We start from the raw sequence: 13964 nt of genomic DNA, 5'->3' as shown, positions 1-13964 counted from the left end.
CCCTTTACTTTCATGGTTCTGATTCTGACCAGAGGTGAGGACAAACAGGACAGGTGATGCTAATCATGAACCCAAACTTCAGTATACACAACACATATAGAACATTTATTGTAGATTCACAAATATTAATATCAGCGCTCATTTTCTCTCACCCTGCTTTCTGATTTAGAAAATCTTCGACCTCATTTCATCTTTGGATTAGACGTCACTGAAACTTGATTTGCCTTATAATTGCACAAAACTTGAAATCAAACTCTTCTTCATGCACTGTAATTAACATCAGTTCTATCGACACTGTTCAAACATTAATCCATATTCATCATGAAAAATGAAGCAGGGACCTTCGCTGCAACCTGAAGCAGCGATGGTGCATATTACGTGTGTGTGTGTGTGCGTGTGTGTAGTCAAATGAAGCAGAATACTTTCCTATCATATAACTCGATATCTGGTTTCAGCCTCCTATTATCTTGAGTGGTAAAAACGACCATTGCTTCTGCACAGTAGAGTCTACAATGAGTACATTTCTGTAAGTAAACAAAACAATTACAGTTTATTTCTTTCACTGCTGTGTGCCACATCATTACTATGTTTACAATGTTTTCTAACTGAGGACACACAGTTAAAAGAAGAGCAGATGTCTTGTCCTTGTATGATTCTGACTCCAGCATCGTGAGTGTATTGGTAAAAAAAAAAGAAACCTGAACGTTGTAAATCAACATCTGGATATGTCTTTTGCCATTTTGGAAACAAAACATTCGAAGTAAGCTCCTTCAAAGATGTAGAGGATTTCTGAGGGTGTTAATGACATCATTCCTGTTATACGACTCCCAACATGAACGACAGAGCCAAATCATTATTTTTAATTACCTCCACCTTCTCCGTCTGTTAGCACTGGCTCTGCTGACACTGCTGCTGTCTGTCAACAACGTTTGCACCTGCTGATAATGTTCAGCGCGATCTCCCTGAAAACCAGAGGCCTCTTGTCTTCTTTACAGGGATGCATCCATCAGCTTCAGACACGGGCAGATTATGTTTTCAGGCAAAACATCAGAACTCAAGTGTAACAGAGAGCATCTAATCGGGCAGACCGGTCATGCAGAGATGTGTAAAATGTGTCGCAAACAGCTGAGCACTTAAACACACAATTACTTGTTTTACCCTTGCAGCTGATTGGCTATACAGAGACTCTCTCAGTCTTTCTGTTTTAACACCACAAACAATGACTGACTGGATTGGATAGCGTTAGATAAACTCTAGTCAAGCGATTCCCAGCAGACCAACACAGAGTTACATTTTCATCCCAGCTGTCAAGACTCTCTCTCTCCTAATGTCGAACATTCAGTGTCCGGTTTCAAAACTAAGAATTCTATGTTTGAAAGTTTTCAACAATTCAGGGGCAATTATTTTCTCATCTAGGAATCGTTGACTATGCTTAAAGAAGAAGAAGAAGAAGAGGAAGAACTAGGCACAGAAAACCAGCGTCACAGCTCGGCACAAGCAGCAGAACGTCCTACCTTGACCCCTCGCACTCTGAACTCGGCCAGGGCTCGGCTCATCTTGGAGGCCGCCGTCGGCAGGTCCTTCCCGCTGGCGATGACCTTCACCAGTAGGGAGTCATAGTGGGGGGAGATGACGGCGCCCTGGAAGGCGGAGGCGCTGTCCAGGCGGATGCCCATACCTTCGCCGCTGCGGAAGACCTGGCAGGAAGAGGGCAGAAGAACAGCGAGTTAAGGACTTTGTGTGAACAGAAAATACGTCTACAACTGTTTGTGGATGATACACTGCGCTCTTAGAATTAGATCACTGATGAGCTGCAAAGGGAAATGATGTTCAAAGTACATTGTCTTGCTTAATATTCTGTAGAGAGAGGCTGCAAATTGCAATGAATAATTGTTCATTAACACCAAGTGAATGTAATTTGGAGTCCGAGCAGAGAAAACTAAAGGATGTTTGCAGCTTTTCTGTGGATTTTGTTGAGGTGTAAAAAAAAAAAAAAAACACTTAACAGTTTCTGATTTAAAATATCTCTCTGTCATTAGGGATGTTATTATTGTTTCAGCCAACGCGGGGCTAGTTATCCGAGTGGATGCTTTTGCAGAAATTAACAATATTTATGTCATTTATGTGCACTGTCAGAATATTTGCTTCTGCTACTTCAAATAATTGTAACTGTCAACGAAAGACGTGAAAACCGCAGAATTCCCTTGAAGCGAAGACTTTACATTCTACTCAGGAGTCAGGGATCCAGACTAAAATGGTAATTCTAGTGCAGTGGTGCAAGGTTTTATATTCCTATAGTGTCGATCTCAACATCACTCACAGCATGTGTTAATGGCTTGTTAGTTGATTGTAATGAGGAAGACGCAGGAATGCAAAGCATCATATCGGTTAGGGGCCTGTACAGTAAATTAACCTGCACTTGGGAAGCGACGGCAGTCGGATAAACGAGAAGAGCGAAACGAGGAGATGAGAGGGGGAGAAAACAAGCTCGAGATTAGTTCGAAAACGGAAAGGCTGCACGACTCTGAAAAGCACTTGGCAAGAGAGCAGAGAGGGAGGAGAGGGGACGTGAAGAGGAGAGAGAGGACTGTCCGACGCGGCAACATATGGAGACCCTCGAGGGCTGGGAGACAAGAATGAGCAGAAATGATAATTAGAACAATGTTGTGCCACCGTGATGATATGCCGGTAATATTTTCAGACAATTTAGATGTGCAGAGCTGCCAACATTTATGACCAACAATATTTTTTCATTATGCTTTTGCTCTTTACAGCGCCACCATCCCATCTGGAGCGATTTTGACCCATTCTTCAAAAGCTATTCATCTCCAACGGCTTGAAATGATCAAAGTGTTGTATAATTCTCCCCGTTACCATAATGTGCTACAATATTACTGTACTGTAACAAATGGCTGGCAGTTTAGCAGTCATAGTCAACGGAGCAACAATAACCAGGTTGCTATAAAAACCATACTATATTTGAGTACACAGTAAGTGTTCATAAAAAACATTCTAAAACAGTCAACAAAAAGGGCCAAGTGCAGATTTACAGTAAGCGTAATGTTTTTCTAAAAAAGAGAAACTTAAGGTATTAAACGGCTGCTGAGCGCTTATCAAGCTGAATACTAAATGTATGCAATGAGTGGACATCAAAGTGGTTTTAATTGAGGTTTAATATTCAAAGTCTGGAACAGGTTCACAGAATTATCCCTCACTAAGGAGTTGAGATCTTTTTCAACATTAACTGGAGACCAAGTTGAAAGAAGCTGCCTTCATAAAGCTTTCAACTGTAAGAGATGTGAAGGCAGAGGAAACTGTCATGGGCATTGCTGCCCACGCACACACCTCCTCTAACACCTGTGCAGGGTCCCGTTTCAAGGCTCAAAGCCCCAATTTCCAGGTCGTGATTTTCATGAAGCCCGCCACTCCTCCTTTGGTTTTTAAAGGCTTGAGGCTGGTCATCAGCACTTCAAGTGTCACTGAAGTAGATCTCATGTTTAATGATGTGCATGTGAATTACTCTGAAAGCTACTCTGCATGAAATGTGTTCTGAATTCAGAACTTCAGTTTTATTTTGAAAAGATTGCTGTTGTGACATTACAGTTTATACAGTATATATCTACAGTATCTATAAAAACCACTGTCAGACATTATACTGTCCTGTCAATTAGACAGGAAAGGACAGTGAGTAGTCATGACGACGCAACACAGTGAGTCAAATCTATTCAGACCGCAGTATTTTGTTAAATTCTAATATCCATATTTTAGCACCATGCTTTTTAATAATCGTATCACACAACTCAGGACGACAATATTTAGTTGAATTGATATTTTGTCCCAACCCTGAATCAGAATATCAAATAATTGACTCTGAGAACAGATCGTAGTTAAAGAAAAAACGAAATACTTTCCTGAAGAAAGATGACAAAGAAACGTTCACATGGAAAACATTCCAATTGTGAAATAAGCTACTCAATAAATGTGATACAAGGAAACTGGAAGTAGGTTGAAGGAGTTACAGAATACTCTATTTCTCCTTTCTAGGTTTTTCTCTGTTGCTCATAAAAGTGTTTTGTAAACTTGAATTCATGAAAGGAACGTTTACGAGCGCTCTGGATGAGACATATTTTGCCAGCTGTGGGGCAATTTGTTTCCTCAGTAGTCTTGAGGCAGTTGCCAACCTTCCTTAGAGCAAATGCCCCTGGGAAAACTACACTCTGTTTACTTTACCTCAATTCATTAAACATTTCCTTACTCTGAACAAACCATATTTTAAGATTGTTCCATTTCAACCCTTAACACAGCAGGCCAAGCATACACACCCCAAGACTGATGCATGTGTTAGAGCTGCCTGCTGTGTTAAAGTGACTTACTGGCTGTCGGACGGTTGCCTGGGGTTTCTTCTGTTTCACATTGTAAGGGAGTAAACAATACAAAAACAAACACTGCTCACATTGAAACCAATGCAGCTCTTAGCTTTCAGCCTTTACATTCACTACAGTTGACTGAGCATCAAGGCCATTTCCATCAACATCCCATTTAAAATCTAACCGTCTCTGCCTTCGGCCAACACAGAACCACTTGATGAGATAAAACAGGAAGTATCAGTAACTATCTCAAGACATGTCTGCCCCCCTGACATCCTCGCCTTCGTCTCCTGCAGTCAAGTCTTCTTTTTTTTTTTTTAAACCATTAAACTCCCAAACAGCCTCGAATACTGCTTCACATCTGGGAGCTGTCCATGCCAACCAGAGATGTCGACTGATTGGCTGCCAATCTGTACAAGCCCAAACTCATTAAAGCTGGTCTGATTGGTGGTCTTCACACAGTTTCTGTAAAGCCCAAAAGGGTGATTGTGTGTGAGACGCTGTCACTGTGTTTTGTGATTACATGCCACAAACTAACAGTCTAACAAAAATAGGCAATAGGGGGATTATTTAATGGACTTGTGAGAACTGTAAATCCACACAGTCGTGAACTCGTCAGCCTCATATTTTAAACAGTTGATCGATGCAGCGCTTCTCCTCTATCTCTGCACTGAAAAAAACCACACTGATGACAGATTGATCATCGCCTTCTCATAGCAAGACCACAAAGTTTTTTGAAGTAGGTCATTGAATTATTATTCCCTGGTTGAGCTTTGACTATGTGTGAGAGTAAGATGTGTGTTCCAATCAGAGAGTTGAAGCGTTTCTATGGCCACAAAATCAACATAACTGAACAAGGAGCCTAAAGTCCAACAATGAATATCTATCAAAGAAACATCTGGGATTTTAAAAAAAAGACAAGTTTTCATGTGGATTTGAGTGAGTATAACAGAGTTCAGGAGAATCTTACAAAATGCTGAATACATTTTCCAATCAACATGATTTGTAAAAAGCCTTTAGAGGATTTTTTTCTAAATACACCCACAGTTGTCTGTAAGGCAGCGTTTTCACTATATCGGATTCAGACAAAGAAACAACACCATTGTAGATCATTTACATAAATATGCATCGTTTTAAAATGCATGGGGTAGTGAACAGGCAGGCAGGAATAAATACATGTCAACACAGTCATCCACAGAGAAAACATTTTGAGACCAATATTTTCCTGAGTTGAATTCCTCACTGTAAACGATTGTGTCTTTCCGGTGTCAGGAGACTAATCAAACATGGAGCAAGACAGATGTTTGCCGTTCCACTTTACTGCCCAAACATATATCTGGGATACGTAGTTGGACTGGAACCCAGTAAACTAGCGGTGGAGTCCCAGTTATTGGAATCGCTCAGGCGGATGTTGTTATGTACGGAAAAAATAAATGGAATATAAAACTTAAATTCCAGTTTTCAATGTCTTGTGTGGCCTTGAAGAGCAATTAAACGAGAGAATTTGCAAATAAACAAAATATTTTTGCTCAATTGTGCTCATTATCCTCAAGTGAAAGCATTTCTGTATCAATTATCGTCTTTGATTTGATTGCTGCTTTGTGCTAATGAGTGATAATGCACTTTCAGGCTGTAGATTTGTGTTTGAGCCTTTTTGAATTTGAAGTTGATTAGTTTAGGCTTTGGGGCATAAAGATAAGAGATGAATAGTGCTACAGCAGCACCCTACTGAGATGAGAGAGGGCCTTTATCTCGTGCTCAACAAGGACGCACAGCCCAACAGTGCCACTAAAGATCTTGTAGCCAAATGGAAAGAATTGAGATAGAGAATCTTTACAGGCAGAATTGAATGAACAGCCGAGTACTGTGTTAATAACTGAAGTCAAGGTGAGCGCTTGATTCAGCCCAGGGCGCAGTTGGACAAGAAAACTCCACTTTCTTCTCTCTTCATCTCTCTGGGTCTTATCTCCCTTTGTTTCACTCTGTATATAGTCACAGTTTGGAATGATTTCATCATTCGTGTGTTGTATTCTCTCCGACACGTACATGCACTGATTGGGACCACGACTGTCCTGCTTATTCCCTCCTTCTTTCCCACTCTTCTGCTCCTTGGTGTCGATAATGTAACATTCCCTTTCTTTTCCTAATGGCTGCTTGCTTATCAGAAAATACACAAAAACATGTACTATAATACAAAATTGAGTTCATATTGTGATTGGCAATGTCTTCAATCTGGGTCACTATTAATGGACTCCTAATTTCAGTCATTCTAACTCCGCTGTATGGACTTCTTTTTTTTTTTTCCTATCACCATCTCGTGTTGATAGCGCCCTTTCATTTCACAGTGTTTGAAGTGTATTACTCAGAAACTCTACAGCTGCTGAATAGGTCAGTGGTGTATTTCTCTGAGCGTTTGTCTGCCGTAGCACATTACAAATCTTCACAGCCAAGTCTGCTGTCTTCAAGTCACAAAATCCCACTTTTCTAAAATGCAAAGTTTTCAGGAATTCAGTCAGACTGACAGATCTCCCCAATGGTGCGCTTGTATTTTTAAGAATGGATGGGTTTGAGGTGCAAACCTAAAGTTTACTTGGCGTGTTGTGGATTGTGAAAAATTGAAACCAAAACAAAAAAAGCCAATGGCAAGAAAAGTGGGGTTCTATGTTTCACCTGAAGTTGCCTTACAAGTATAACATGGCAAGAAAGCATTTGTTAAAGAAATGGAATACCCTGGGTGCTGCGTTCTCACATTTTGGACACTTTGCCGTCGGCTTCTTGACTAAAGGGGTTTGAGCAAACAATTGGACGGATTATTCGACCCGTGAACTGCAGTGAGGAAAAAATGTGTTCATATTTGTCAGAGTGGATTTGTCACAGTGCCTTGCTATTCATCACGGAGATAAATATCACATCCAACAATGTGAATTTTATATGATAAGGAGAAATGCCTCGCTCCAGCAAAAACAGAAAATACAGAGTTTTTATACAAAACGCTCAACTCACAAAACTGGTTAAGTATCAGCACGTCCAAATTAAAAATTAAATCTGTTCAGCCTGGTCACATTTGTACTCCATGAATAAGTGAATATTTAGATGACAAATGACTTGCACGTCATGTTGAAGAAATTAATTGTTCTTTATAAAGTTGCAGGACATTGCAGCTTACTTATTAAGAATGAAAATCAAAGAGATGTGGAGAAACGAGGAGGAAAATGACCTTTATTATAGGTCTTAGGTGGTTCCACTAACAACTGAACAAGATCCTTGTTACTTACTAAACCCATTTAGGAGCTGTAACACAGTAATGGCCCAAATCCTCAGGCACCTTAAGTAGGCCCAGGACTAGATTTCACAATTGCTTGCCTTTGTATTAACACCGAAAACACTCAGAAAGTCCCTGAGCCTTTCAACACCGAGCTAATTTCTCTTTTCCACCTTGCTTGGTTTCCTCACTTAACAAACCTCTCCAACAAGAGTCATTTATCTCCTCCTCACCCTTCCCAACCTTTTACCCTTTTGGTGACTTTCCACAAACTCTCAGTCCTGCTGCTGCCTGATATTCCCTCGTCTGAGAAACGATGTGTTTATATATGGAGCTGAAAGATGGCGCACATCAACTTGAAGCTAATATACGGAGAGAAAGCAGTTAGACAACAAGCGGTATAGCCTGTATAGAAAACAAAAGACAGAATGACAGCAGTATCTGAGCTCCAACTGATAGCAGACCAATTAGTGAGGGAGAGGAGAAGACAGAGAGGCAGCGGCACAGAGAGGTAAAGAGAGTAATAAAGTGAGAGAGACGGTATAACACACAGAGATGAGCAGAGACGGGAATATAAGTGCCATGTTAATGTTTGAAGTCAGGCTGTGAGGATGAATCGAGGCGCGGGGAAGGGGTTGTAGGTGAGGAGAGGTGAGAGAAGAGAAGTGAGACACCAAGGACAGAAAAAAAAAAAAAAGCAGGAAAAGTAAAGTTTGTTTGCTCGTTATTGTTTCCCGAAAAGCAAAACCTGATGCGTCTAAAACTTAGGGTTGAAGAATTTCTCAGGTATGAAGCAAATGCAGCTGTTCCTTCTGTGCCTTTCTTCAAGGCTCTCAGTATTAACAGGTAGAAACTGGATGAGGTCACAAATCACAACAGTTTTTTTTACTTTTCAGGTTTCTTCCATGGAAAGTTTTCCGGGTTGGGAAAGAGCACCAAAGTAGGATAACCTTAAAAGACGGACACACACGCACACACAAATTCTACTTTCCAAAAAAAATGTGACACAGAAAGTGTTGCAAACTTCACATCTTTTGGTCACGGGTTTGATCGACTCTCAGAAGCGTCTTCCTACTTTTGGTTCCATGTCTAAATGCAGAAGTGGGTTGACTCCCAAGAAATTTTGTGACAGTTTATGTGAAGCCATGGGGAAAAAAAAAAAAAGGGAGCTCTTCTTGAATTTGATTACTTATGCCCTTCAACGTCGGGTGTCTTGCTGTCTCCGTTGACTAGGATTCATGTCTGTATCATGAAACTGTAGTATGCTGGAGTGAAATCAAGTCTGTGTGCTGTCCACAAACCCCCCGGAGCCATCGAGATTATTGAACTTTGAATTGGGAAACAAACTTCCTCCATTATGTTAGCAGGGATTAAAAAGGTTGATTTTTTTTAACATCTTCAGATACTGTGAGCTGACGTTTATTATCATTAATCATAGACGTAATGGATAGTATCTTGTCCTCATGGAAGGATATCCGCCTCTTAAGTCTGAAAGATCTCTGGATATTTCAGACTCCAACTTGTTTTCTGGCTGAATTAAGTAGATATTTCAAAGGGATAGAAGTCTAAAGCTTATGTCGGTCACGGTTAAGTGTAAAGAGAAAAAAGGGAAATATTTCTATCCAGTACTGGGAATAAATAAAAACAGAACAAGCTAACTGATAATGTCGAAGAAAGAAATTATTCACAGCCTGATACATTTTCTCAAAATATGCACCATCGCAACCATAACTAAATCTTCAAGAATGTTCCTGAAGGAAAAACCTTGACGCTTGCCTTCAGGAAAAAAAAAGAAACTCCAGCAAAACTTTATGTGACATGCACACAGTCCGCACAAAAGCCTTTGAAAATACACAGGGCAAACCAACATGTTACACAAAGAACCAGGCCCATAATGGTTTTACAGAGAGATGACTGGTCGAATAACAAAATTACTCAGAATCCCAAATTACACACAGAAATCACAATAGCCCAGTGTCTGAAGAGAAGACCAAAAAAAAAGAACCATTTTGCAGCTTTATCAATTTGAAATAATGTCCACAGGTGATCTTTAGCTGCTGACGTAAACTGGTTGGATGTCACTAAGATAGCCATGGACCATCCGCATCATCAGCTCCCTCCAAACTGGATCATTCAAGACGCCCAAAGGTCACCCTAGTGATACTATTGGCTATTAGCAAGAGACGCCCTGGATTGATTTGCTTTTTTTATTGAACACCAACTACATTGATTGAAGAATGGATCCCTGTACTGGATCAGTACAAATACATCCCACTTCACCATCACATACAGAAGCACAGATACCCAAGGCAGTTCCCCCTTTGTTCGGAATCATTACTCAGACCCCCGCTGAGAATAGATGGCTGCAGTAGCTGGGCGACAAATATCTTCAGTTGTTGTGACTGGTGACCAATTTGGTTGACAGTCAGGCATATTGGTCTAACTCTAATTGAAAGTCATTCCCTACCTCCTCCCGCCCTCCACACGTCATTCTCAAAGCGAAGAACAAGAGAGCCGTGATCAACCCTATTTCACCAGTGGAGCGTTAGCTGGTGATTGCCTTAGTGATACATGCAAGGGCACCATGTAAACCTAATTTGACTTCTTTTTCCATTTCCATATAAAGAAACTCTGGGTATGTAATGGGATGCAACAAGGTTGAATACATACTTTGGTATATTAGTCAGTTTCCTTTCAGTTCTGACAGCCTGGACCGTTGGAGTGATTTTAAGGTATTCTATTGTGTATGGTTAAGCACAGATAATACATAAAACATGCAAAGTGAAAATGGATGGTATGCAGGTGAAGGTGCAGAAGTGTATGAAGTTTCCAATCGGCCAAAAAGATTCAAGGAATTTCCCGCCTGTTTCTGTCTCTCAGGTTTGGCAGACTCTTGACATTTGCTTGTCCAATGTTCGCCTGGAAGTCCACCACGTCACTCACATACCTCAACCCAAAATACAACCACTTCATCCCTCTCCTTTTCTATTTCAATTTTCCTCCCATCTTTTCAATTTCACCTTCATTTCCTGTCTCTATACTGGCTCTGTTTTTTGTTTTTTTCATCTCACAAAACCATTATCTACCTCTCCCTCCCTCTGCCTCCTGTTATGTGGCCGAGTCCCTGGGGCATCCCTGGCTTTATTCATCCTGTTATTCTCTTTTCTTCCAGCCTTTCTCTGCACTAGTGTTTCTTTCCTTATGTCCTCTGTATCCCTCTCATTATCACCGGTTTTGGCAACTGACCACAAGCAGTGCAATAACAAGCCAAGGCCAATAATATGTTTCCATGTGTATCCTTCATATCCAAAGCGTATTTGTAAATAAGTACCTACTAATTTGACACACTGTAGGGGCCCCATCCTTCATGAAAAGGCACATTTTTGAGTCCTGACTAAATGTGTTTGTCCTTTATGCGTGTTACTATGCGTCTTTGAGCCAGACAGAAGTATAATGACCTTAATGAGCAACAGAGTATCTCTGCTGCTCTGTTTTTTTTCCCCCCTCCTTTTCATTTTCTCCCTGTTCCTCGCTTTCTGGATTTTCTGTTAATTATCACACATACTGTCGTGCCTCCACTTCCTCTTAGAACACTCATTTCCCTCTCCGTTCATACTTTTCTTGCCTCTCTTTATTTCCACTCCTCTGTCTCGTTTTATATCCCTTCCACTTCTCTCCTTTCTCCCCTCATTCCTTCCCTCCCATCTTCCTAGTTCACCTGTCACCTCTTTTTTGCTTGAGCCTATCCCTTTTCTTTCCTTGTTTTCTTTCCTCCCCCATCACATATGCTCTCATTATTTATTCCCTACTTCCTTCTTACATATCCACTTCTCTCTTCTCCCCTCCCTTATCTCCATATTTCAAAAGAGAGTTAAAAAACTGAGCTTCAAGTGCCCAGCTGCTAAAAGAAGTTAGCCTCAAATGTCTATGTTCTGTGTCACACACTAAGCAGAGACTTAACACCACACACCTGGGAACAAATACATGTGCACAGATGCCTGCTGCCTGTCCAACCAACTACATACACACAAAGTCACTCTCGTCTCTCATGCAGTATTAAACATCAGTGCAACCATTAGAGTCAGTGGCAACCAGATGTCCATGACGGCACTACAAGCTGTTTGGGGCTTTGGAGGTGGGATGGATGAACACACACACGCAAATAAGCACACAAATCTGATACAAGAGCTGTCCGGGTCTGGATGGACCACAAGCTGTGATCTCTTTATCCAGGTTGAATGCATTCATAACTGGGTTGGTATTTTAGGCTCTTTCCTTATTTGACTCTTGTCCTGTTTGTCAAACATAGTTTGAGTATGTATGAACAACTTTGTGTCCTCAACTTCTCCTCTACTCCCTGGATTTCTGCAAAGCTTCGTTCCATACTTTGCTCACTTTTGTGTGACCTCTGGATTATCTCAAAGTGATTTAGAGTTTATACACAACTCCTAGGATGCCTTCAGTTTAGCAATAACAAACACATAAGCAAAGTTTGGACAAACCTGGAACAATTAAAAATGTAAATCAGCCAGAGAAGAGTAAATTATACCTTAGTTTCTTTTTATGCTTCCATTAGTCAGAGCAGTCCTGTCCCGCCTGCAAATCCTGTCTATAAAAACTGTAGCCAGGCAGCTCACCTTTACCAAAATCCCATCAATGCACACGTCCCTTCATTGGCTCCATGTTTATTATAATAAAAGATTTAAATATAGCCACTTATTATCACATACAAAAGCCTACAGGGCAATGACATCCATAAACACACACTATTACATTCCTATTCTACCTACAGGCCACATAGATATTAGATAATCATTACTCCTCTTCTCCACGTTTACAACATAGACTGTAAATATCAGGGTTACATTAAAGGCCCCATCCTTCTGGAACAGTTTCATCCCCCCAGTTATACCAGCTCACTCTGTGGGAGGCTTAAAAAAAAAAGTCTCTCCGGTCTCTGGTGCAGGGCTTTAATTTAGCTCCATTTGATGTAGAGCTTTTTTTTTATTTATGTACATTTTTCTGTGCGTGTAAACAGCGCTCTGCAACTCTGTTTAAAAAGTGGCTTTATAAATAACATGTTAGCTTGAGTCGAGATGATACAGGATCGTGCTATGAATGTTCAAGATCTCTAGATATGGATGGATGGATGGATATATGGATGGGTACAACACATTCCTCCCGCAGCATTACTTACAACATCAAAATATACTCGTGTTTCAAAAGCCCTCGCCTACAGAGCTCTGAACACAACTAGCGATGTCTCAACAGTCAGAAAACAGCCGAAGTCGAGTACCGAGAGAATGGCACTTGAATATGCCAATACCTCATCCAGGAAAATGTCTTGTAACCTTGGGGAAACTGTTGAATTTGAGTTCTTAATATTTAAATAAAGACTGATTGTTGAGTGTCCTCATGGAGCATCAAATACCAAGACATGTCTTGTTTTTATATTTCCAACAAGACCTTCATAACTTGCTTCCATTGTGTTTTAACATTTAATGCCTTTGCTTCTTTAACTTTCTCATTAGCAAATCCACAGCTTAAAAAAAGATCTGTGATTAGGATACATTATTTTCACACTTATCTAGTTACTGCAGGTGGTGCTGATTTAACTTTAGTTTTTTTATTTGTGTGAGCCTCCTCATCATCAGCCCTGCTCAGCGATGTTTATATCGTTTGGTCTGTTGGATTTTGGCTCTTTAATTGACCAAAGTGGGGCTGTGCTTTTCTTCATAGATAATGAGCATTTTAACGAACTAGGCTAAGATTGTGGAGCGTACGTTCTCTGGCTGACCACATCACTGACTCTGCACAGTTTGTAGTTTGTTCTGGAAATATGGCTACCTACTTCCAGCTGTCAATGCTGCACATCTCCCCCTAATTGCGCCCGCTGCTGCGTCAGCGGCGTGTAAATGTGTATGAATGGGATTAGTTCAAACAGATGGACACTTCACATGCCAGCCTCTGCCATCAGCGTGGGAATGTGGAGTGAATGGGTGGGCGTGACCTGTGGGGTAAAAAAAACGCTTCGAGTAGTCAGAAGACTTGAAAAGCGCTAAACCAGATTAAGTCCATTTACCATTAACCATAAACAAAACCAGTTTAAACAAGTAGCTGACAGAGCAGCTGAAATGTGTTCATACTGTAATCATTAGGACTACTTGCTAACTCACATTTGCCTCTTGGATGTCCCGTGTATCTGACAATAACTTACTCCAAATTCACATGTCAGAAAGTTATATGCAGTCCTAGCAGCCAGCCTCACTTTTTCCCTGCTTGTGTAATATTAAGGTAATGCAATTTTTACAAAATAGTATTTTCCTACACATGGC

The 13964-nt window shown here is 40.7% G+C and overlaps 1 protein-coding gene across 3 annotated transcripts in view; it reads right to left on the bottom strand.

Annotated features, from left to right (window-relative positions):
* Window positions 1-13964, bottom strand: part of LOC109991341 (pyruvate carboxylase, mitochondrial) — a 272579-nt gene that overhangs the window by 143467 nt on the left and 115148 nt on the right. For all 3 annotated transcript variants that reach the window (XM_020643641.3, XM_020643643.3, XM_020643642.3), the window contains exon 12: window positions 1515-1697. In XM_020643641.3, coding sequence (XP_020499297.1) covers window positions 1515-1697 — 183 coding nt within the window. The remainder of the gene's footprint in view (window positions 1-1514; window positions 1698-13964) is intronic.

The sequence above is a fragment of the Labrus bergylta genome, chromosome 22 (genome assembly GCF_963930695.1).
Source record: "Labrus bergylta chromosome 22, fLabBer1.1, whole genome shotgun sequence".
NCBI lineage: Eukaryota > Metazoa > Chordata > Actinopteri > Labriformes > Labridae > Labrus > Labrus bergylta.
Note: the sequence above shows the minus strand (reverse complement) of the source record. Positions and strands in the feature narration are given on the sequence as shown.